The sequence below is a fragment of the Trichosurus vulpecula genome, chromosome 3, assembly GCF_011100635.1.
Source record: "Trichosurus vulpecula isolate mTriVul1 chromosome 3, mTriVul1.pri, whole genome shotgun sequence".
In the NCBI taxonomy this organism is placed as follows: domain Eukaryota; kingdom Metazoa; phylum Chordata; class Mammalia; order Diprotodontia; family Phalangeridae; genus Trichosurus; species Trichosurus vulpecula.
Window position 1 is genome coordinate 60,809,241 of NC_050575.1, and position 26,137 is coordinate 60,835,377.

The following is a 26,137-nucleotide window of genomic DNA, read 5'->3' on the forward strand; positions in this document are numbered from 1 at the left end:
CTAAGGCTGTGGTAGAACCTTACAACCCCAGGGCAGCTCAGAGAATCTGATTCTGTGGTTGGGTAACTTCTCAGCCCAAGAGATATGGCAGCCATTGAGGGGAGAGCCATGGGACTGAGAGTTGAGAGCCCCGGAACCACTCTATCTATCCTTAGATAGAGGAGAAATTTCCTAGGTAGTACCGATTTCTTAGAGCTCCAGGCTCCAGCCTTCTAGAGAGACCAAGGGAGTTATTAGTGCCAGACTCTTGTGGGGAAAAGTATTAAGCAGGTGGTCCTGGAGCTGGCATAGCAGCTAGGGCTTAAGCCACCATGTCAGGTAGCAAAAGCCTTGGACTTTGTCCTTTGCTATTACCCTGAGTTACCTGAACTGGGCAGGTCCGATGGGAAGGGGTTTTCCTCTCTAGAGACAGGCACTTTTTTCTTCTGAGGGGAGTCTAAATCTCAGGGTGGCCCATTGAATTTGTTGTTGTTGTTGCTGTCTTTCAGTTGTTTCAGTTGTACCTGATTCTTTGTGACCCCACTTGGGCTTTTCTTGGCAAAGATACTAGAGTGGTTTGCCACTTCTTTCTCCAGTTCGTTTTACAGGTGAGAAGACTGAGGCAAACAAGGTGAAGTGACTTGCCCAGGATCACACAACCAGGAAGTGTCTGAGGTCGGATTTGAACTCAGAAAGATGAATCTTTGTAACTTCAGGCCCTGCACTCCATACGCTGCACCCCTTAATTGCGCATATTTTGGATTAAGGGCACTGTATAGAAAGCCTTGGGGGGAAAGTGGGACTCATTTAAAGAGTATTATATCAATCACCTATTGGCTACTGCAAAATTTTACCTATTTTCTGTGAACTAGCATGTAACTTGGAAGCTATTTTACCCAAATCTAATTAGATTAGATATATGATATTAGATATGATAAATGAGGTATATTCTGAGATTTATTTTGGTATTTCCCAAGGGAAACTCTGGGAGCAAAACAAGCCAGAAAGGTATAATTTGGAGGACCACGATTGAACCTGACTTACATAAACCTAAAATTTGGGTTGTTGAGCCCTGGGTTGCACTTACGTTCTTCATACCTTTTAAAATTTATTATAGTATTCTATTTAATTAAAATGCCACAATTTATTGGATAATTCTTCTATTATTAGACATTAGAGTCTGTTTTTTTGCAATAAAAAATAATTCCCTCAATCTTCCTAATTTCTTTAGCCCATGGATGAATAAATCCAAGGAAGAAACATTGGCCAAGCTAGTTTCTACCTCTAATTCCTTTGCCCTTTACCCATTTCTAACGCCAATAGGAAGGAAACAAGCATTTAAGTGCTTATTATGTGCCAGGCACTGTTCTAAGAACTGCGTTGCAATTGATACAAGCAGGTTTGAAACTAGGTCTTCAACTCCCGGCTTCCTTGAATCTTTACCAGCTACCATACCTCACAATCACATCACAATCACTGTACCTTCCAGAAGTGCCTTTTCTAACTATTAAAGGAGCTGGAAACTTTTCCATCTTCCTCTTGGGTTAAAGTTTTAAAAGTTGAGGCCAAAGTCCTCAGCTCACCTTATGCTCCCACCCGTAAAGTGTTTATTCAGTACCTAGATGGAATTTCCAATTTTTAACATATACAACACCAAATGCAGACTCTCCGAGTCTTTCTCCTCACTTTTCTATGACTGCTGTCTGCCACTGTAAGAGCATCTCAGTAATATTCGTCACCAAACACGTGTCTTCTAGGGTGACAGAACCTCTTGAGAATGACAACTCGCTGGAAGCGCACCGTTTGGGGTACAGTTATAATTTTTGTCTCAGAACCTGACCAAAGACTCATCTTCTGGTGACATGACTGTGGCTGAAACTGAAGTGGAATTCTTTCCTAAAACTAAAATAGTTTCACCACAGCTGACATAGTTCCCTCTTCTTTCTCTACGAAGGAGGTCGATTTTTTCAAGAACTCATGTCTAATGATCATCTTACGTGCACCCACTGCCAGGGTATCTCTCTAGGGAACTTGGAAAGCACTACTGATCAGGAAGTACAAAGGATAGTCACAGAGGCATTGTCTTCCCTCCTGAACATCTTTATCCAGTATTTTGTTCCTACCCAGAGATGCCAAAGAAGTCTGGAGAGTATTTTTAATTGGGCCTTAATCACAGTTCAGGGGTACTACCAAAACCACCATTACCTTGTGTGGGTCTGATATCATCCCAATGAAGATGTCATCTCTGTATTTCACACCACAGTCATATGTTGGTTCCTATGTCTCTTCGTATTCTTTATTTGTTACTTCTTAATAACATTCTGTTATATCTGCACGCCACCATTTGTTCAGCCATTCCCTGATCAATAAATACCTACTTTGCTTTATATGTGTATGTATGTAATTATATATATTATGTCACATATAATTATATATAACAATTATAACAACCCATCGACCGCGTTTTTCTACCCACCAGGCTCACAGACTGCCTTAGTGCTTGCAAGGGATTTTATACAGACTCAGCTATGAAAAATGCAATTGGACACTCATGAGCAACTCCCTGAAAGGTAACCCTTTAGGTCAGAGACCTCCATGAAGTAACTAGTTTGGGGAGTTTTTGTCATAATCTTAGTTCCTAGCCCCAGTTAGGAAACCAGGAAACATGTATACATGATCCCCCTGGTTTACTCTTGGCTGAAAATCATGTAATATGTTTAGGGGATGGTAAGGAGTCCAGTTTGGAATCTCAGAAAGAGCAAGTGATGGTCCTTATCCAGCTATTTAGTGGACTTGATATAGAAACCCATTCTTTTGACTCTTAGTCCAATGCTTTCTCTACTGTACCAAGAGGGGGTAGGTAATTTCTGACAAATATGTTACTTTTATTTTATTTTTAAAAATAAGATTTATGGGTTTCTTGGATTTGGCTTTTTTTTTGTTATTTTTAGTATCAGTCATTTCTGATTATACTGCCCTCCCATCTCCTACTGAAATCAATTCTCTGTCAAACAAAGAAAATCAATTAAGTAATTAAAAACAATACATACAGGGTGGCCATGTCTGATGTTGCTACACAACCTTATGCTTCCCTAGTAAATCTCAGGCCTCTGGGCTGGATGGAGGGAGGCAGGTTTCATGGTCCATTCCGTATGATCAAGACTGGTTATGACAATCACTTTAATTTACAACGTTGTGATCCTTCTCCATATTAGTAGTTTACATTCATGTGGGGCTTTGAGGTCTGCAAAGTGCTTTACATACATTCTCTCTTTGGATCCTCACAATAACCTTGCGTGACAATACTGATAATAACTAACACCTATATAGGGCTCACTCTGTGCCAGGCCCTGCACTAAGCGCTTTGTCATTATTATCTCATTTAGTTCTCATAACAACTCTGGGAGGTGATTATCCCCATTTTACGGATGAGGAAACTGAGGCAGAGTTAGTAAGCACCTGAGGCCAGACTTGAACTCAGCTCTTCCTGACTCCAGGAAGGTGCTATTATGAGCCCCATTTCATAAACAAGGAGATTGAGCCTCCAAGACATTAACTTGCTCTGTTTCCCACAGCGACTTAGTATCTAAGGTAGGACTTCCATCCAGTTCTTTCTGACTGAAGGTATAATATACTTTACTACCATGCTGCCTCTCACTATTTTGTTATGGCTTTGCTTCCTTCACTGTGCATTAGTTCATTCGCACGTTAGTTCCCAAGTCTCTTGGAATTCCTTATAGTTGTCACTTTTCAATAACATTCTATTACACACACACACACACACACACACACACACACACAATATACCTCAGTTGGCTCAGCCATTTCCTAATTAATGGAAACTCACTTTGCTTTCACTTCTTTGTTACAAATATATTAAACTATACATATTTGTATATAAGGATAAATATTATGTAATATATAATTACATCAACTACATAATTATATCTTTGTACTGTGTGTAAATTTATATTACATACAAATATATTTATAATGTGCATGTATGTACATATGATATATATTTTACCTATATATGTTTAGCATTTCCTATAATAGGCCTAGCTAGGCCTCTGAAACATTGAATTCCTCAAGAGGAGGATATAAATATGCATTGAACATTCAGTTCCAGTTCCAGTTCAAACCTTACCACGCCAATGCCTTCAAGTGAAAATATGGCTGTACCAAAGAATAGGGAGTAAGTCTTCCAATTTGTTGACCAAGGCAGGTTCTTAGGATTTGGTATGTCCTGCAGAAAAAGGAACAGTGATGACAAGTTACCCTATCACATCAGAATATAAGCTCAAGTTGTTTTTTTTTTTTGTAACAAGGAAGATATCCCAAAATGAAAGTCAAACTTCAACTTAATATCATTTAAGTGTTCAACTGGGCAAGTCTTTCATCAATCAACAAGAATATATTAAGTGCCTACTGTGTGCTAGGACCTAGGGATACAAAGTCAAAAGTGAGACTGACCCTACCTTTGAGGAGCTTACAATCCAACTGGAATGTCATATAGATAGATAGGTAGATAGATAGATAGATAGACAGACAGACAGAGATAGACAGACAGACAGACAAACAGATATAGCTATAATAGATACAAGATAATTGGGGGTTGGGGAGTTGCCAACAGCTGGGAGGATTCATGTAAAAGGTGACGCTACGCTTGAGTTGAACCTTGAAGGGAGGTAGGGATTCTTTTTATTTTTAATAAATTAATTAATTTATTTTTAGTTTTCAACATTCACTTCCATAAGTTCAAAATTTTCTCTGCCTCCCTCCCCTCCCTCCTCCCCAAGAGGGCATGCAATCTGATATAGGCTCTACATATACATTCTTATTAAACATAATTTCGCATTAGTCATGTTGTATAGAAGAATTAGAACAAATGGAAGGAACCATGAGAAAGAAAAAACAAAACAAAACAAAAAAGAGAGCAAATAGTCTGCTTTGATCTGCATTCAGACTCCATATTTCTTTCTCCGGATGTGGATGGCATTTTCCATCATGATTCTTTTGGAGTTGTTTTAGGTCCTTGCATTGCTGAGAAGAACTAAGCACAATGTGGCTGTTACTATGTACAATGTTCTCCTGGTCCTGCTCACTTCACTCAACATCAGTTCATATAATTCTTTCTAGGTTTTTCTGAAGTCTGCCTGTTCATCATTTCTTAAAGAGCAATAGTATTCCATTACATTCATATGCCACAACTCATTAAGCCATTACCCAGTTGATGGGCAACCCCTCAATTTCTGGTTCTTGCCCACCACAAAAAGAGCTGCTATAAATATTTTTGTATATGTGGCTCTTTTTGCCATTTTTATGATCTCTTTGGGATACAGCCCTAGAAATGGTATTGCTGGGTCAAAGGGTATGCACATTTTTATAGCCCTTTGAGCATAGTTCCAAATTGATCTCTAGAATGGTTGGATCAGTTCATAACTTCACCAACAATGAATTAGTGTTCCAATTTTTCCACATCTTCTCCAACATTTATCATTTTCCTGTTTTGTCATGTTAGCCATTCTGATAGGTGTGATGTGGTATCTAAGAATTGTTTTAATTTGCATTTCTCTAATCAACAGTGATTTAGAGCATTTTTTCATCTGACTATAAATAGCTGTAATTTCTTCCTCTGAAAATTGCTTGTTCATATCCTTTGACCACTTATCATTTGGGGAATGACTTGTATTCTTATAAATATGACTCAGTTCTCTATCTGTTTTAGAAATGAGGCCTTTATCAGAGACACTGGTTGTGGTAGGGGATCTAAGAGGTAGAAAGGAGGATAAAGTACATTCTAGGCATGGAGGACAGCTAGTACAAAGGCTTGGAGGTGGGAGATGGAGCACTATGTATGAGAAATAATAAAAGGGCCAGTTTGGCTGAATTGTAGTATGCACAAAGGGTGATCATATAATGAGTCTGGCAAGGCTGGATAAAGTCATGTTCAGAACTTTAATTGCCAAACAGAAGTGTTTATATTTGATCTTACAGGCATAGTGAGCTACTAGAATTTGTAGAGTGGAGAAGGGTGACAAAGTCAGATGTACACTTCAGGAAAATCACTCTGGCAGTTATTTGGAGGATGAATTAAAATGGAAAAAAGACTTAAGGCAGATAGATAAGGTAAGAGGCTACCAATTGTGTTGCAATATTGCTTAACCTCCGTAGGCTTCCCTTTCCATAATTGCAAAGTGAGGAGACTTTTCTATCTTTTCTATCTATAGCTCTATGATCTTAGGACCGAAGCACAGGATTTCAGAGCTGGAAAGGACCTTAGGGAACATCTAATCCAATCTCCTTCTTCTGCAACTGAAAGAACTTCTATGATAGAGGTTCTTGATCTGGATGGAGACTGGGAGTTTGTTTTTTACAAAATATTTTCATAATAGAGCTTCAATGTAATTGCTTTCATTTTAATCTAATTTATTTTATTTTAAACATTTGAAAAGATTATTTTGAGAAGGGATGCATAGGCTTCATTAGACTGCCAAAGAGGTCTAGGACATACAAAAAAGGTGAAAACCCCCTGTTTTATGAGGGTGGTACTTAAATCTGTGTGTTTGTACATATTAATATATATGCATGTATATAATATATACACACATGTACATGCATGTATTATATATAGCCTCCATTCTAAGGTGACTTGTGGCTCTAACATTCTATAATTCTCTGATTTCCCCAGACTGCTCATGAGAATGTTGCTACATATCCTAATCATAATTCTTCCCAAAAAATCCTTATTATTAATATTTTTGTTTTTACACCATCTACATTTTTTCTTCTCATAGTCTTCTTCCTTCCCACTCCAAGATCCGTACCATATAATGGAGAATGTTCATTTGTGACTTCTAACCCGCATGACTTGTTCTCACCCAAAAGAACCCACTTGTGGCCTTGGGAAAATACCTGTATCATGTAGCTGAAGATCAAGGCCACACTCCCCAGGATGGCAATATTGCCCACAGTGGAGAAGATGGCCAACATTAGGAGGTTATGGAAAAACACCAGAAGGATCACAAAAGGCAGGAAGGTGAGCATGTAGAGGTGCAAATTAAGAGAAGGCAGCATCTCCATCATCATCTCATTTTGCTGGCAGCTGTTGGTGATGGAAGCGGTTTCTGCCACCTAACTCAGGGGAGAAGGAAGAGTAGGGGAAAAAACCATGCCTTGTGAGAAAATGTGCATAAATGAGAACAAAAAGATTTAAGGTAGATGAAAAAAACAAAAATCCTGGCTTTTAGTCTAGAAAAGACGTTACTACAGAAAAGCATGGAATTTCCTTGAGGGATTGTTATGAAAGGCAGGTGGTGGATCTGTGGAAGGTTCCATGCCATCTCATTTAGAGGTAGGGCAATGTTCAGATAGCCCGGGGGGCATCTCAGTTATAACCCTAAGATAGTGACAGGCCAAAGGTATGCTGTAAAAGCGCAATTTCTGGATCCTTTGACTCCCTAGAGCTGGGGCAGTGTTTGAGCATTCTCTCCTGTGTATAGCTATCCCCTGAAGGCTTTGAGCCTTCACTGTAATACGTGCAAGTCAACTGAGCCTTGCCTTAGCCTTATTCCTTGGAGTCTTCTGGCATTGGAAAGATGTATTTAGGGGCAGCTAGGTGGTGCAGTAGAGCACCCGCCCTGGAGTCAGGAGGACCTGAGTTCAAATCCAACCTCAGACAGTTGACACACTTACTAGCTGTGTGACCTTGGGCAAGTCACTTAACCCCAATTGCCCTACCTTCCCCCTTGCAAAAAAAAAAAAAGATGTACTTAAAGAAAGTTATCTATGTTGCTTTCATCTGTGTTTTACATACTTGGCAAGTCACCTCCCTGGTCCTAACGCTGCCTGTCTTTACCTTTGCTCCATTTGAAAGAAGACGTACAAAAGAGAAGAACCCTTTGTATCCCACCACCCTCCCTTTCTCCTCTGTCACAGCTTTACCTGTTTAAAGTTGTCAGCGAGAAACAAAAAATACACACTGCAGAAACCCAGCTGAGTAATGATTAGCAAGGACCTCACGAGGTGCCTGGGGAAGACAGAACACAGAGAGAACAATCTTTTTCTTTTCTTCCATATTTTGAAGAGGGAATTTAAGAGGCTTTATCAGTTTCAGTCCTTCTTATTTGCACAATCCTTTTTACCACTCATTTATGATTCGCAACTGAGGTTCCCTTGTTCACCCTCACACCTTCACAGCCACATCCGCCAGAAGCCACTCAGCATAGCCAAGTTAGTGATGGGCTAAGAGAAAAAAACAGCTTGGATTCAAGTCCAGGCTGTGCCACTAATTTGCAAACGGATTTCTCTCTCTCAGCCTCAGTTTTCTTACCTATAAAACGGGTCTAGAATAGTCTCTGCCCCTCTCATGGTTGTGGTGAGGAACACAGTAATCTAGAAAGTTCTGCCTTTGGGGGAATTCTTAACCTGAGATTTGTGATCATGTCTTTAAATATTTTGATAATTGGATTTCAATATAACCAGTTTCCTTTGTAACCCCATATATTTTATGTTCTGCATTTGAAAACCTAGTCCTGAAAAGTAGTCTGTAGGCTTTGTCAGATTACCAAAGGAGTTCATGGCATAAAAAAAAAATAAAATAAATTAAGAAACCCTGTTTGAGGGGCAGCGAGGTGGCACAGTGGATAGAGCACTGGCCCTGGAGTCAGGAGGGCCTGAGTTCAAATCCGACCTCAGATACTTGACGCTAGCTTTGTGACCCTGGGCAAGTCACTTAATCCCTTATTGCCACACACACACACACACACACCCCAAAACCCCCCCAAAAAAAGCCCGTTTGGCAGAAATGTGGGAATTATTATTACTCCTATCTCTACTATTAACACATAGTGTGACTTTGGGCAAGTTGCTTTCTGTGCCTCAGTTTCCTTCTTGAAAATTGAGTTTTGATGGTGTATTAAAAGCCCCTGTACCTCTCAGATCCTCCTCTAGGTGCCATCAGTGAGCATCAAGATGAAGCAAGGATAGAAGACATGATTGAAACCTCTTATTCATTTATATTTTAAAAAAGATTATTGGCATCTTGGAGACACTTGACTTCACCAGAAGGGTCATGTCAGCTGTCTCCCAGTGATGCCTGAATGGATCTCCCAGCTCATCCTAAAGTCCGGACCTCATAAAAAGCTGGCTTCATCAGATCAAAGCCTCCCTTGGACACTCCTGCTTGGGTCTGTATTGAGCCCTCTGACATACATTTCAACTGGACTCTCAATTCTCTCCAGGTTGCTTCTCCTTACTCTTCCCTGCCTCAGCCAAAGAGAGCATTTCTGGAGGTGGGCATGGGGGAGAGAAAAAGCATGTAGTAAGTGCCTACTACGTCTCAGGCGCTGTGCTAAGTGTTTTACAAGTATTATGTCATTTGATAATAGGGGCCCTCTATTCTTGAGGACCACATGAATGAGGTCCTAGAGTCACTCCCAAACCCAAGGCTCAAGGGAGGCATCATGTTCACAAGTTCCATGGAAGTTATTGGAAGTCCTACAATGCAGGAAGAGAGCTTAGAAGAACACCCAAGATCAAAGGCTCTGTTCTGATCAAGAAGCATTAAGTCCAGGGAGCAGCCTGGTTATCTTGCCATATAACCTAAAAGATCAAAACTTAAAGAAATGCAAGAAGTGGGTGTGGGAGACCTTAGAGGTTCTTCCAGTGTTAGGATGCCCAGAAAAGAGGGAGAAAAAAGTTATCCTTAAAATTATATAGGTTTTTGTTTTAATGTCTATCTATCTGCAGATTATAATTTAATATACTTAATATAATATATGCTTGTATAATATTTATATATTATATATATTAAACATATACTTATATTAATAGAATTAATATACTATAAAGTTAATAGTAAATAAAATAAAAATAATAGTAAATAAAAGTAATAGTAAAACTCACATTTATTAATTTGTGATTTTCACTGTGTGGGAACTGCTAGCATTGGATAATTTCTCTATCAATCAATTAATCTCTAACTTGCGGGTTATAGGATCATAGATTTAGAATTGGAAAGGACCTTGGAGGTCCCTCATTTTACATATGAGAGAACTGAAACTCAGAGAAGAAGTGGATTTGTCCAAGGTCACATAAGTAGTAAATGGCACAGGCAGGACCCAATCCGTGTCCTCTGATTCCAAATCTAGCACTTGTCACCCTGTCTACTACTCACATTATCCTGACGACACTTTCAGTGAGCCTGCAGAAGATAAGCTTACTGCTAGGACTTTTCGTTCTTAAAAAAAAAATCATTCTATATACTTATGCAATAGCCCACAGAACATTAAATGTAAAATATTAATAGTAGGATAACACTTAGGATAATTTCTATTTGAATTCCATCAAAAGAAATCATTATCATCATCATTATCATCAATAATGCACTTTCAGGTTTATTGACAGATATTCCTCACAGTAACCCTGGGAGATAGTTAATGCAAGTATTAAGTAAGTATTCTTAGCATTTTATATATGAGGAAACTGACACCAGCCCTAGAGAATTACCTTGGGTATTAAGAGGTTTGTGTAAGTTTTCCCTGCACCTGATGCCAGCCCTAGAGAACTGCCTTGGGTACTAAGAGGTTGTGTAATTTATCCGCAATCATTGGTATATGTCATAGGATTTGAGCCTAAGTCTCCTGGACTCAAATTCAAATCCTTGATCCAAAGTCCCCTGCTGCCTGCCTCTCAATTCACGTTTATATAGTGTTTTAAAGTTTGCAAATGAAATGGAATTTGAAGGAAACGTTTCACCAATGCTACCATGAATGTATTTTTCCATGGTGCCTTCCCTGGTGCAGTGGCCAAATATTTGGCACATGCCAGTGTCAGGGGCTGTCATGGGGCTGCTGATGAGATGAAGTAACTGGAAGAAGAGAACAGAGAAGGAGAAGACCTGATCTGCCTCCGTGGAATGCTCATCCAAGGAGAGCCCAGCCAGCCCAGCACACAGCACTCCCCAGGGGCTCCGCAGGGGCCATGCAAGCATCATGGCTTCGATGCCTTCTCTTTAAATCAGCCAATGCTGGTTTGTTGACTTCTGTCAACTTCTGAGACACTAAGCCCCGAAAACTCTAAACGAAAAGAAGTTCTCCTACTCTGGGGGGAATCCATTTGGCAGAGTAGAAAGAACACTGTAGGTAGTGTTAGGAGACCTCGGTTCTGGACAGTGGCAAAAGCTTTGAGTTTGGAGTCAGAAGAACTCGTTTGCATCGTAGCAAAGTTGGGGAAAGTGCTTAAATAGGAGATTAAATGCCTGGACTCCAAGCCAAGTTCTAACACGTACCAGTTGTGTGACTTTGGGCAGGCTGGTATCTCTGAACCTCAGTTTCCTCATCTATAAAGTGGCAAGAAAGCTTATTTAATAGTTGCATTAACTATCTCCCAGGGTTACGGTGAAGAACATCCTTTTATAAACCTGAATGTGCAAAGTTTTTATTACTATCATTATTGATAATAATGATGACGATTTCTTTTGATGGAATTCAGATAGAAATTATCCTAAGTGTTATCCTACTATTAATATTTTACATTTAATGTTCTGGGGGCTATTGCACAAGCGTATAGAATGATTTTTTTTTTAAGAACAAAAAGTCCTAGCGGGAAGCTCATCTTCTGCAGGCTCACTGAAAGCGTTGCCAGGATAATGTGAGCAGTGGACAGGATGACAAGGATGACACGTACCTCAGCCTGTTCCCAGATGGTTTTGATTTCTTCCAGTTAGTCTCTATATTTTGAAAGTTTTTTTGGAGTTAGGAGTATTCACTGCAGACAGTTGCCTTGTGTTTTTATTGATCAATGGTATGTCTAGACAATTATAGGCAAAGATTTCACTTATCATAAGGCTCCATATCCACTACAGTGTATTGGTTAAATTCTCCAGTATATTTGGGGGTAGGTATTTATAATATGAGGATTTGTTCTCTGTTAGTTGGTGAAAGATAGCAAGCTTCTGCTGTATAATTCTGGTCACTTAATTATGACTTTTAGGACATTGAGTAGGTGCCAAACTTTTGCAGCTTGCAGTGGTGTGTGGCATAGCTTCTTCTGTGCATAATATGATAAGGTAAAGTATGTCTCCAATGATAAGTCCAGGCTTCTTAAAGATAATTTTTTTCTATGATTCAGGGTGACTAAGACCTCTTCCTGAATCATTACCCTAAATCTCCCTGCAAACAAATCTGTATGACTCAGCCATTTGTTACTTGTTAGTTGATTTAATGTGGATGCCACCCATGAAGGGTGGACAGTTCTCCTCCTGGATCTCAACTATTTCATAGGCTCCTTCTGGGGTAAATGTCTTCCAGTTAAATTCAACAAATCCAGTGGTGTGTGGGTTGGCCTGGATGTGGCTCAGTAGATAGAGTGCTAGGCCTGGAGTCAGGAAGACTATCTTCCTGTTTTCAAATGTGGCCTCAGATGCTTACTAGCTATGTGACTTTGGGGAAGTCACTTAATCTTGTTTGCCTCAGTTTCCTCAACTGTAAAATGAGAGAAGGAGAAGGAAATGGCAAACCACCGAGATCTTTGCCAAGAAAACTCCAAAAGGAGTCATGAAGCATTGGACCCAACTGAAAAGACTGAGCAGCAACAAAAATTGTGTCTTTTACTGTCATTTTAAACTTTTATTGTTGTTGTATGAAACTACATCTATTCATTCCCTAAGTGTCTCTTTAAATTTTTCACATATTTATCTTGAGCTCTGAGAACATCTATCAGTTTTTCTACCTCTTTTATCACAAAGAAGTGTTCATCTTTCTATAGCTGCCTTGAAGTGAAGGCCTTGGATTTTGTTAATATTGTATGAGATTTTATCTGGATGCTTTCTAAATTGTGATTCCTTTATTATTATTATTACTATAAGATCACAAAATTTAGAAAAGGAAAGGACTTAAAGCATCATTTAGTCTAATCCTTTCATTTTAGGGATGAGGAAACTGAGGCCCACAAGAGGCAAGTCTAAGGTCACATAGATTACTTTAAGTAGCAAAGCCAAGATTCAGACCCAGATTTCTGAAACCAAATGCAGTGCTCTTCCCAGTATTCCATGCTGCCCCAACTTATTAATATTAATTGATATTATTATTAATAATTGTTATTGACAAAGCCTCAAAGATGAATTCCAGTATAATAAACAACTGGTTTTCTATCTTTTAAAATATTATTGTTAATAATAGTATTAATATTAATAGTTACTATTTGTTATATGAAAATCCTCCTTTGAGGTTTTCATTTACTTAGCTCATATGTGAGAAAACAAGTAACCCCTCGGTGTTATGATAAGAAAAAGACAACAATCCCTCCCAGAAAATTAAAAGGCTTCCCAGGACAAAGAATTCAGATCAATATCTCATTTTCTAGGTAGCAGACACTAACTGTTTTCATGCTTTTCTCTTTCCTAAGATCACGAAGATAAACAGTCACTTGGTGAGGCCTTAAGTGACGTGACTTACAGGCAAGAAGGCAGGATATTACCTTGCCCACAAGGAGTGAGTTCGAAGCCAGAGGAATGGACTGGCTTCCAGCCCATACATCACGGTATCTCCATAGTCCACAAAGGGCTTTTGCATCCTGGAGGGAGACATAGACATTAGCTGTCGGCTAGTTTAGCCAGAGCCTGTAAGTCAGGGGTGAAAGAGCATAGATTCATGGAAGCCCAGAACCCTGGACTCTTAGGACCATGGACTCTTGGAGCTAGGAAGGCCCTCAAGAGTTCATCTAGCCCAACCCTGACTCAAGCAGAAATCCTTTCTACAGTATCCCTGGCAAAACAACACCCAAACTCAACTGGAAATTTTCCAAAGATGAAGAAGAACTTGGCAGAATGCATGGAGTCCTAGAAATCCTGAGTTTGAATCCTGCCTTGGATACTTACTAGGTGTATGTCTCTAGGGAAGTTCCTTAACCCTTCCACCTTACGGCCCTTCAGGTAAGTGAAGACATTTGTTATGGCTCTCTTCCATCCTATTTCTGTCTTCTCATTTTCTTTAAGAGCTGCCCACAGAGATTTCATAGTTTCCAGTCCTCTCTCCACTCTGATTACCTTTCTCTGGACAGCAGAGATGTCCAGAACTGAGCCTGGTACCTGAGATGTGATCTTAAGAGAAGAGCAGAGCATCTCTCTCTCACATCTCTGAACATGAGACTTCGATTCAGGCAGCTAAAGGATGCATTGTGTGGTTTGTCCTTCCTTCTTGAAGAGGACCATGACATCAGGGAGATGGTGCTATGGCATGCAATTGAATTGGTTTGAGTGAAGCAGGGCTATGCAAAGTCACCAGCCTCACTTTCTCCTCCAGAGCTATCTGGGTCCAGTGGCCTGATATAAGATCAAGACAACTGGAGATGGCCCAGGTTGCAGTGGGAGACCTTGCCCTTTTTAAGCTAAAGTCTTTTCAAGTTCTCACTTAGAGTGAGGCAATGCCCATTCAGTAAATAGCCTCTTTTAAGAAATAAGTCAAAGGATGGCCCCTTTAATAAAAAATAAATCAAACTGGGAGGGGAAGACCCTCAGGGTTGCCCTCTCATGGGGTATCATGCCCTTACCTGAGGTTGTTCTGCTCGAAGGAAGGCAAATTTTGATGGACAAAAGCTACCTAGTTAATTTGAAGTTTACTGGCTAGATTTCGTACTCAAAGGCCATTCCTTAGACCCAATTCAGTCTGGATCTCATTGATTGGACAATAATAGGTCCCTGATCAAGCAAGGATGCTTTGACTTGTTTGGCAATCCCATCATGTTTTTTATTCATATTAAATTTGTGGTTACTAAGATTCCAAGGACTTTTTCTAAATGAATTCTTATCTGGCCACATCTCTTATATTATGTAGTTGTAGAGCTGATTTTGGTCAGGTGCTATGCTTTACTTTTATCCTTGTTAAATTTCGTCTTATTAGATTTTAGCCCATTGTCTTAGTCTGTTGAGATCTTTTCAGATTTTGATTCTGTCATGGTGGATTGAGTGCTTGGCGTTCTGACTTGAAGGAAGACTTGAGTCCAAGTCTAGCCTCAAACACTTATGAGCTGTGTGGCCCTGGGCAAGTCACTTAACCTCTGTCTGCCTCAGCTTCCCCATCTGTAAAATGGGGATAATAACAACACCTATCTCCCAGGGTTGTTGCAAGGAACAAATGAGATATGTAAAGGGGTTTGCAAATCTTAAAATGCTTTAGTGTCCTATTTTTCTAGAGTAATTGTTTTCCCATTCTTCTGGGCTAAATCTGTGCCTTACTGGATAAAGGGACTAGATGAAATGAATAAAAAGAGAAATGCAAGTCCCCCTACAGAGTCCTTAACCAAATACAGGATAAAATAGATCATTTCAATGACAAGAAATTGAGAGGCTTTTTCAGGGACAAAACCACCATACATAAGATAGGAAGGGAATCTGTCGATTGTGAAAAAAATTTACATGAAGTCTGATATCTAAGATATGCAGGGAATTAATACACATGTATAGGACCAAGAGTCATCCTTCAATGCATGAGTGATCAAAGATTATGAATAAATAGTTTTCAAAGAAAGTGTAAACTATTAACAATGATATGAAAGGTTGCTGCAAATCACTAATAAGAGAAATACAAATCAAAACAACTCTAGAGTTTTACCCCACATCCAGCAAATTAGCTAAGATGACGAAAAGTGGGAATAGTCAATGTTGGAGGGGCAGTGGAAAGCAAGGCACACTAATATACTGTTGGTGAAGATGGGAATTGGTACAGCCATTCTCGAAAGATATTTGGAATTCGGTTTAAAATGACTTAAATGTCCATAGGGAAGTTGAAGGCAGAAAAGTTCTATATATACATACATACATACATATAAAAATATTCATAGTAGCACTTTTTTGTGTGGTTGTAAAGGACCAAAACTGAAACAGATTCCTTTAGATTGAGGAATGTAAAACATGAAGGTAATCGAATATTGATACACCAAAAGCAATAATGAATATGTAGGATTTAATGAAGCATGGGTAACCTTTGAGAGAGCAGCTTCAGGGAAGTAATGGGGCCAGATTGCAGATTACAAGGGTCTGAGAAGTGAGTGGGTGGTAGAAAATAGAGCCAGACAAGAAGATGATGCTGGAGATGGCTGGAACAAATACCAAGGACCAGAAGACTTCACTGATTTTGTTCCCTGCCAGACAGCCTTATGGGAAGAGACTTTTGAATCTTAAAGGGACAATTGCATTATCATTTTCTTTTGAGTCTCTGTATCTATATTTACAAAGGGGACTGCCCCCTTTGATTTGTCAATACGTCCATCAATCCTTCCCATATTTACTTAAAGGGGCGATGGTTAAGGGGAAAAATTCGGATGAGAAAGAGAGTAAGGGAGTATTAAAAACGTGGAAACAAAAATTTGAATAAAAGAAGGGGGGGGAAAATTGTAAGAAATGGGAGGAGGAGTTTTGTTTCCACAGAACTTAAGGTGTACTTCCCCTCCCTCCCCCACCCCAACTTTAGCAGAAACCAGGCTGGTCAGGTGAAAGGTCAGAGGTTTGTACGCATGCTTAAATGAGCCATTTGAGGAGAGCATGACGTAGGCAGTCAGGGGGTTGTATCTGGCCAATGAAGAGCCTGGTGGGAGATTCAAGATGAGGGTCTATTAAGGGACTGGCGTTCATCTGAGTCCTTTGTATTTTCTCCTGTACTCTGTTCAGGGGAGGTACCCACTTATTCAGGGGGGATAAATGTAAATTATAATTAAAACAAACAAAAAAAAGAAAATAGAGCCAGAAATTGTATAAGTCTTCCTAGAGTTTGATAGTAGAAGAGACTAGATATGCGGGATGATAGTGTGAGGGGTTGGCAGGTAGGTCCAAGTAAAGTATTTTTTCTTTTTCTGTTCTTTTCTTTCTTTCTTTTTTTTTTTAATCTTTTTTTGTTTGTTTTTTTGGTGGGGCAATTGGGGTGAAATGACTTGCCCAAGGTCACACAGCTAGACCATGTGTCAAGTGTATGAGCCTGGATTCGAACTCATGTCCTCCTGACTCCAGGGCCGGTGCTCTACTCACTGCATGACCTAGCTGCCCCTTCTTTCTTTCTTTTTAAGAATGAGGCAGCATGGTACAGTGAAAAGAATACTGAGTCTGGCATCAGAGGTTTGGGTTCTCCTCTGTGCTTACTACTTCTATGAACCTGGGTAAATGATTTAATCTCCCTGGGTCTCACTTTCCTCATTTATAAAGGGAAGGGTTAGGACTAGATGGTCTCTAAGGTTCCTTACAGTTCTAGATTTATGACCTAGGACTATACGAGCCTGGGTACATTTGTAACCCATAGCAAGAGAGTCGGTACATATAGAAATTAATTAAAGATTAGAAAGGTTGAGATAATAACTGATGGGACAAGCACCAAGAGAAGATGAAATCAAGATTAAGTGTATAAATAGAAGGACTCGTCTCAACAAGTTGAAAAGAACTCCCCCTTCCTTGGGGGAAAAAGAAGAGGTCAAGTAAAGATGTAGAAGGCTTTGAGGGGTGAAGTAGGGGAGAGGAGCACTAAGAGATCTGATGGCTTTTATTTTCTGAGTAAAGAAAGAAATGAGGTCTTCTCTGGTGAAAGAGTTTTATGAGTGGTATTGAGGACTCGAGGAGAGAGGAGACAGTATGAACCACCACTGAAGTGATCATGATAGAAACTCAACCATGGAAGGATAAATACGCATCACTAAGAACCCAGTTGAGACTTCATAGTGTGAGTTGGTAATGAATGGAGTCAGCATGGTTTCATGACTTCTTTCAGTAGCATTCAGAAGCATAAGAGTAGGAGCGGAAAGGGCAGATGGGAGGGGTGACACAGGTTTGAAGACTAGCAGGGTGTGTGAGGTGGTAGGACAAGGGGACAACATTTTCAAAGGTGGAGTACAATGCACAGAAAGAGTAGTTAACTATTGGGTTAAGATGTTTAAAAGGAAAAAAAGTGTGCAAGAAAAAGGTGGACAGGACCTCATGTGCTTACAAGATGAGCCAGCCCACTGGTCCTAGTTGGGTAGTTGATCTTTAGGTTAGAATCCCTGGGGTAGAAAACTTGAGGGTTGTTGATGTCCCTGTCATGTCAGTGTGGTCTGTGGCCACCTGAATATACAAACCATAGTGATGACAAGCCACTGATATAATTAATTCTGTGACATGCACGTCTCTGTCTATAACCCAAGACCATCAGCAGGTACCGTCTTTCTTTTTTGTATTTGCATCTCCAGCACTTAGCATAATGCCTGGCACATAGTAGGCACATAATAAATGTTTATTTACTACTGCCCTGGTAGGACCACATCTGCAGCACTGTGTTCATATCTGGGCCCTAGAATTTAAGGAGGAGTCCAGTGAGATCAACCAGGATGTTGAAAGACCTTGAGTCCATGTCATATGATGATTGGTTGAAGGACTGAGGATGGTTAGATTGGAGGACAGAACAGTGAAGGGAGATATGACATCATTCTTAAAGTATTAAAAGGATCATCATGTGGAAGAGGTATCAAGTTTGTTATGTTTGGTCCCAGAGAAGAACCAGAAACAGTAGATTATGAATATGAAAATCTAGGTTTGACATAAGGAAAAACTTCCTAACAATTAAGGCTTGTCCAAGAGTGTAATGGACTGCCACAGGATGTCATGGGTTCCCCTGAATTAGAGGTCTTTAAGCCAAGGTTGGATGATCACTTGTTGGGTATAAGACAGTGGGGATGGGTTGAACTAGATGGCCACGGACATCCCTTCCCACTTTCAAATTCTCATGCTCTGAGTTTGAAAAGAAAAATCTATAGGATGGCAGGGGACTCCTACCACATAGACCAGAGGCTGCAGAGGGTATTTCTTTCTATTATATTTCTATTATAAAGAAAGAGCAGAGGAGGACAGGGACCAGGCAGGACTAGAGCTGGCCTGAGCTAGCCTGGGGTTTGGGTTACCACGGTAAAAGGGGGAAGTCATTTTTGTTTTGGTAGGCCATCACTCTGAAATACAGAGATTAAGGGAGAAGGAGGAAGCAGTTTGTCAGGCTTAGGAGAGAAGAAATATTAGCAGTTCCAGGTCCCCACCTTCTTTGATCCTGTGATGAAAGAGGGCAGAGTCAATGTGGGACTCGTGAAACGTAAACAGAAGCGTATTCTCTCTCCAAACTGGAAATCTAGAGATGTGAGTAACTGGAAGTTTAAGCAGGGCATTTGGGTCAGTAAGACTGGCTGGATTTGAACTCGGGGTCTTTGTGGCCATGTAGGAGGGAAGAAGGGAGAGCAGCCACAGAAGCCTCTGTAGCTGGTGATGGGCCTTTGATCCCAGGTTGCGCACAGGGGAACACAGAATGGTGTTCTAGCCAAACCAGACAATTCTCTGTCCCTTGAACATTTTCTGCCTTTGTTACTTTGCCCACTGAATTCCTACCAATCCTTTAAAAAATGGTTCTGCTCCATTCTGCTTCCTACATGAAGCCTTCTCTGATCCCCCTGCCTCCTCGGATCTCAGGAAACTCTTTGTTTTATCTCACAAGTTTACTTATCATGTGATAAGGTTTATCTTAATTGTCTGTGTCTGTGTCCTATCCTCCTACTGTAAGTTCTAGAAGAGCAGGGATAGTGACATCTAAATTTTATACTTCCTTTAGCATATAACACAATGATTTACATGCAAGCAACCAATTCATAGTCACTCTTCTAGGTGCCAGAGGGACAAAAACAGAAAAGGAAACAATCTCTGACCTCAAGGAGCTTACACTCTATCAGGGACACAACATAAATGTAAATAAGTGAATACAAAATCAATAAAGGCAAAATTATTTGGAGGGGAGGACACTAGAAGCTGGGGGGAAGGGTCAAGAAAGACTTCTTATAGAAGGTGTGAGCAGAGTTTTGAAGGAAGCAAGGAATTTTGAGAGGGGGAGGTAAGGTGGGACCACATCTATGCATTTAAGTGCAAGGTATATCAAGATACAAGGAAATTTGAGAGGGAGAACACAATTGCTGGCGTTAAAGCAGCTCTTAAAGGAAGAGATGGGCTCTGAGAAAGAGGGAATGAAGAAGCACATCCCAGGCAGGGGGGACGGCCAGAGCAAAGGCATCGAGGCAGAATGAGGAGTGTCATGGGCAAAAAAGAGAGAGAAATAGCCAAGAGGAGAGAGGGTAGTCAAAAGTGTCCCAAGTAGCCAATAAATCAAAAGAGATCAGGACTTAGAAAAGACCATCAGCTTTGGCAGTTGAGAGATCACTGGTTACTTTGAAGTGAGTAATTTCAGTTGAGGGATGAGGTTGGAAAGCAGATTGCAAGAGCTGAGGAGCAAGAGGAGAAGTGGCGGCATCAAGAATAAACAACTTTTTAAAGGACTTTGATTCTAATGGAAAGTAAATTGGACTAATTAATTCTAAGACCTTTGGAAAAGTTACTCAACCTGTCTAGACCTCAGTTCTCTCATCTGGGAAATGGGAATAATTCTTTGATCTGTCACCCTCACATGGATCATAGGAGATAATATAATGTGGAAGCATGTCAAAAGGAACAAATTACTATCCAAAAACACCTCATCATTTTTTATTATACTATGTATTATACAGAAAATAAATTAGATTTCTTTGCCCAGTGGCATTGAATCAATTTAGACAGATTGGCATTAGAAGGGAAATGTTTAGAAGGTACTTAGGAGAATGAAGTGTGATATTGACTCCAGTCCTCTTGAGAGAGAGTTTTCCATGGGTAGGATTATACTATCCAAGTAAGTACAGACTAAATGAATAGTCATTTTAATAAGGTCAATCAGTTAATGATAAGTGAACCTAGAGAGCAAACCATTCATTTACTCATAATTAGGCTGTAGTTCAACAAAACCAACCAACACATTGAAAAAGTCTGACATTATATGCAGCATTCTAAACTCATAGCCAGCCCCACCTCTCACCTCAGCAAAGAAAGCAGGTGAGGTGGCTTCTCACAGTCTCCCCTTTGGAACCAACCTTGGTCAATTAGAATTTCACAACCTTCAGTTTCTGTTGTTTTGTCGTTCTATTTACGTCATAGTCATCTTATAAATTATTTTCCTGGTTCTGCCTACCTCACATTGCATCCATTCATGGACACATTTCCACGTATTCATTCCCTGTATTCATCAGTCATTTCTTCTAGCATAGAATTATTACACAGCATTGATATATTATGACTTGCTAGGCCATTCCCCAATCAATGGGCATTGACTATATTTCCAATTATTTGCTATTACAAAAAGTGCTGCTATAGCTTTTTTGATTTATATGAAACCCTTCTTTTTATCACTGACTCCTTTAGGTTACATGTCTAGTGATCTATCTCTGTGTCAAAGGTTATGGACAGTTTAGCCGCCTTTTTTTTTAACCAGCTCTGATATTCTTTGGACCTGTGATTCTATGCTCGCTCTTTCATGTAAGAACAGGGATAAGCAGGGCTTACCTGTGGCAGAAGTGGTGAGCACACTTTACCAGGATGCCCATACAGTGTACAATCATGACACCTAGCACCAGCAAACTGATAGGACCCATCTGGGGGGAAAGGATGGGGAGAGGAAGGAAAGATTTCATTTGCAAATGATCAAAATGGAACTATGGCTGCTGAGGATCAAACTCTTACAATATAGCCCTGGGGAAAGTGACATGGCAATGAAGGGGCAGTAAAGATAGAAAATGCTCTGAATTAATTATTTCATCTTTCTTTCCCCCCAGACCCTCTTTTTTCCTAACTTCTCTATTACTGTCGAGAGTACCTGCATCCTCCCTCACCCAGGCTCACAACCTAGTTGTCATCATCGACTCTTCACTTGCTTCCACTCTCCACTCCTCTATCCATTCAGTGGTCAAGTTTTGTCATTTCTACCTTCGTAACATCTCTCAGATATGCCTCCTGTCTTCTGAAACCCCCCAGTGCCAGGCCCTCATTACCTTACACCTAGATTTTTGTAATAGCTTGCTGGTTAGTCTCCCTACCTTAATTCTCTCCCTACTCCAATCCATCCTTCACAAACCTATCCAATTTATCTTCCTACAACACAAGTCTGACCGTATCACTACCCTCTTCAATAAACTCCAGTGGCTCTCAGTTACCTCCAGGATTAAATATAGCATCCTCTATTTGGCATTTAAAGCCAAAAACCTGGCCCCCTCCTACCTTCCCAGTCTCCTTATAGCTTCTTCCCCCCATTGCTTTGTGATCCAATGACACTGATCTCCTTTCTTATTGTTCCTTAAACCCAACATGCCTTCTCCCAACTCTGTCTTTTCACTGGCTGTCTTCCATGCATAAAATTCTCTCCCTCCTCATCTTCACCTCTTGGCTTATCTGGCTTCCTCAAAGTCTCAGCTAAGTTTCTCCTTCTGGAAGGATCCTTTCTAAGTACTCCTTAATCTTAGCATCTCCTCTCTGAGACTACCTCTAATTTATCTTGCAAGCACATGCATGTGTGTATGTGTGTGTGTATGTATACAGACATATACATATGTGTGTTTGTGTATATATTGGATATAAATTCATAGGATAAATTGGAGGCTATAGGTATGTATATATATATATATATATATATGTAGTTTGAATATAGTTGTTTGATTTTTTTCTACGCCATTAGCCTATGAGATCTTTGGGAATAGAAACTGTTTTTTTGCCTTTCTTTGTATCTCTAGCACTTGGCCAGGAACACAGTAGATGCTTAATAAATGCTAGTTGACTGAATTCCCCTAAATTCTTAATCCTATCTCATGCCCTAAAAAACAATGACAAATCTGATAACCAAGGAGTCCCTTTCAAATAAGAGAAAAAGAGCCACCTGTCCTAAGGACTTCCATCCTAGTCAGTCAGTGGTAGTTTGCCTATGAGGGTGTGCACAAAGTTCTTTGGCCATTGGGATTCTACATATTTGAAAGAGATTAATGTATGGGACTGCAGAATTACTAGAAGCAGCTCAATGTGGTGAAAAGGACACTTGGATTGAAGTGGAAAATCCTGACTTCCATTTTGCATAACGATACACGTAAAACCTGTATTGGATTGCTTGCCTTCTCAAGGAGAGTGGGTGGGGAGGGAAGAAGGGGGAGAATTTGGAACTCAAAGTTCTAAAAACAAATGTTAAAAAATTACATATACATTTGCAGGAGATACCTAGGTCCTATAGATCACCTGATATTTGATATTGTTTGTAATTATAAAGATTAAAGCATTAAAAAAAATTCCTGACTTCCATCCTTCTGGCCCTGATACTAATGTGACACATTAAGTTTGGTGAGTCACTTGAGTGTTTCCCAAACCAAAACCATACCACTGCTAAAATTATAGAGATACATTACACACACCCACCCCCACCCCCACAGACACCCACACCCACACCCACACCCACACACACACACATATGACTTTTGATTTCATTGGCATATGGAACCTCTTAAGTAAGCAGACTCCCTCTGCTAAAAGCAGGTCAGTACCTGCACTCATACTTACAGTCTTATGAAGTTACACAGGGCACTGAGAAATTAAGTGACTTAAATTAAGAAATTAAGTAAGTGTACAGGGGTCACAAAGCAATAAATCACACTTTAGAAAATCTGTGATTTCATCAGTTTAGATGCTTCCAACAACTGCGACCTTTCCATGGCTCAGTAGACAGTGCCTTAAGAATTTCTATGGCCAAAAATAGTCATCACCCTGTGAACAGTATTTATTATAGGGGTAGTGTGACATAGTGAATACCAGCCATGGAGTCAGGAAGACCTGAATTCAAATCCTGCCTCTGACTCATACTGGCTGTAAGACTCTGGGCAAGTCACTTAAATTCTCAGAGTGCCAAGCAGCTCTTCAGAGATATAATTGGGAGGCACCAAGCTACATCGGTAGAAGTTTCCTTATGGGAAATTCTGTATCCTAATGGGACTAATTAAAGAAGAAACTTCAATAAGCAGTAAAAGAAATTTAAATTTATTTCTTTATCATGGAAACAAAAGACTTAGTTAAAATGTATATTTAGAGATCAATATATCTTATGTTTCCCCCCTAAAATCCTGCTCTGGTGCCTTATCATGGCTTTGAGATGACCTTAGGTTCTCAAAGACCAGGCCACTGGAATGCGAGTTCTGGAGGATTGTACCAAGGCTTTGCATATGGATCCAGGGATGGACTATGTTGTCCAGAGAGGAGCCCATGTGTCTGTGGTCCAAAAACAAGACCAGTTAAACTCAAAGCACCTCATTATTCTGAGGCTGGCCACCAAATTTTTGATCATTATTATTATTTTTGGCTATAGTAACTAATAAAGACCAATTTGTGAAAAGATAGAGGAGCTTCCTTCTCTATATGTAGAATGTAAACTCTTTGAAAGCAGAGACTCCATACGTTTTGAGTCCTAGCTCTTAGTATCATACTTAGCATATAATATTGGGTTTTCTAGGCAAAGATACTAGAATCATTTGCCATTTCTTTCTCCAGCTCATTTTATAGATGAGGAACTGAGAGAAATAGGGTTAAGTGACTTGCCCAGGGTCACACAGCTAGTAGTGGCTGGATTTGAACTTAGGTCTTCCTGACTCAAGGCCCAGCCTATCCACTATCTAGCTTCCCATTAGCACATAATAGACACTTAATAATTATTTGTTAAATTGAATTGAATAAGTATAGGGTATACCTACACCAACAAAATCATGCATCCTTTAAGTGGTATACTTCAGACCCATTTTAAATTTTAAAAAATGAATCAGTTTTCTCCAAAATAGCGATAATGGCCCATATTCAAGGAATTATGGTGAAAGTGCTTTTGAATGGGGCAGCTAGGTGGTGCAGTGAGTAGAGCACCGGCCCTAGAGGACCTGAGTTCAAATGTGGCCTCAGACACTTGACACACTTACTAGCTGTGTGACCTTGGGCAAGTCACTTAACCCAATTGCCCTCCCTTCCCCCCTCAAAAAAAAGAAAAGAAAGTGCCTTTGAATTCCATAGTGCTATAGAAAGGTGTGCTCTTATTGCTATGTGCAAAGGAGGCTCCAAGCTGGGGTGGGGTAACCTGAAAGTTCTCAAAATTATTTCTCACTTGCTGGCAGAGTGATGGAATGGAAAAAGCCCTGGTCTTGGAGTCCTGGCTTTGATGCTACTACCTCACTCTGTAATACTCAATGAGTCCCTTCTGCTCTCTAAGCCTTAGTTCCCAGCTTTGTAAGAATGGGAATAACAGTCTGCATACCACCACCTTCACAAAGTTTTTCTGAGGACAAAAGGAGGTAGTAGACACAAAAGTGCTTTGTAAAAGTGATATTTGCTTACAAACTTGAAGAATCAGCGTCTTCATCAGTGTGAGTACTCCTTTTAGGAAGGAAGATCACAACCCTTTCACCTCTTAGTATCTTTAAGAGTTGCTGTGGCAGCCAACCAGCATGATGAACTTCTCCAATGTAACTAAGCTGATCCTCCTCCAATTGACAAAGGCTCCTTATCCTGCCTGAATTCAAAGTGCTTCTTCCAGGATGGAGGATATGCTAGGGTTTATGCTCCGCTTGCGATTTGAGAGTTTAGGAATACCTCCACACTCTAATGTGGCATCGGAATAAAACATTGCTGGGGAGCTATAAATATTTCCCTTTATTGTTGATTCTAATAAACAAAGTTGATCTGGTGAAACATATCCCAAATAGCCATCTAATTTCTAAGTAATTTAATAGAATTTGAAAACTATCTCTCATCTCCTGCCAAATTGGTTTTCACAGACCCCCACTTACGATGATGCCTGCGTTCTTCATGGCCAGAGGCAGCCCCAAAAGACCTGTGCCAATGTTTGCTTTGAACAGATGGATCAAGGCCTGAAGTGTTCTGAGGATGGAGGGAGAGAAGCACAAAGGAGCGTTAGTGTGGAGGTGTGTTCTGATCCCTTACATAAAGCATCTGTAAAATGTAAAAAGAGGTACCTGTCGGTCAGCTCTGACACCAAGGGGACAAAGTAAAAGAACTCTTTGGGTGACGCTGGTGGGGTCTTTCAGTTCCAGCAAGCTCCCTTGGAAAATCTGGGGTCGATGCTAAATAACTGATTTAAAACTCTTAAGAGATGTTTTCTCATAGCTGAAGCACAGGCAGCCCCAAACTGGACTGGGGCGGGGGTACAGAGATGGCCGTAAAGAGAGTAAGAAGAGAACAGAAAAGAACCAAAAATGAGCTTTTCCCTTCGGCCTCCAC

At 40.2% G+C, this 26,137-nt stretch overlaps 1 protein-coding gene across 1 annotated transcript in view; it reads right to left on the reverse strand.

The window, feature by feature from the left end:
* Positions 1-25,767, reverse strand: part of LOC118843556 (proton-coupled amino acid transporter 1-like) — a 39,848-nt gene extending 14,081 nt beyond the window's left edge. The window contains exons 1-6 of the mRNA XM_036751241.1: positions 25,687-25,767; positions 21,395-21,483; positions 13,459-13,554; positions 7,924-8,008; positions 6,895-7,113; positions 4,127-4,225 (exon numbers count right to left, since the gene is read on the reverse strand). Coding sequence (XP_036607136.1) covers positions 4,127-4,225; positions 6,895-7,113; positions 7,924-8,008; positions 13,459-13,554; positions 21,395-21,483; positions 25,687-25,707 — 609 coding nt within the window. The 5' untranslated portion in view covers positions 25,708-25,767. The remainder of the gene's footprint in view (positions 1-4,126; positions 4,226-6,894; positions 7,114-7,923; positions 8,009-13,458; positions 13,555-21,394; positions 21,484-25,686) is intronic.
* Between the last annotated feature and the right edge of the window lie 370 nt (positions 25,768-26,137).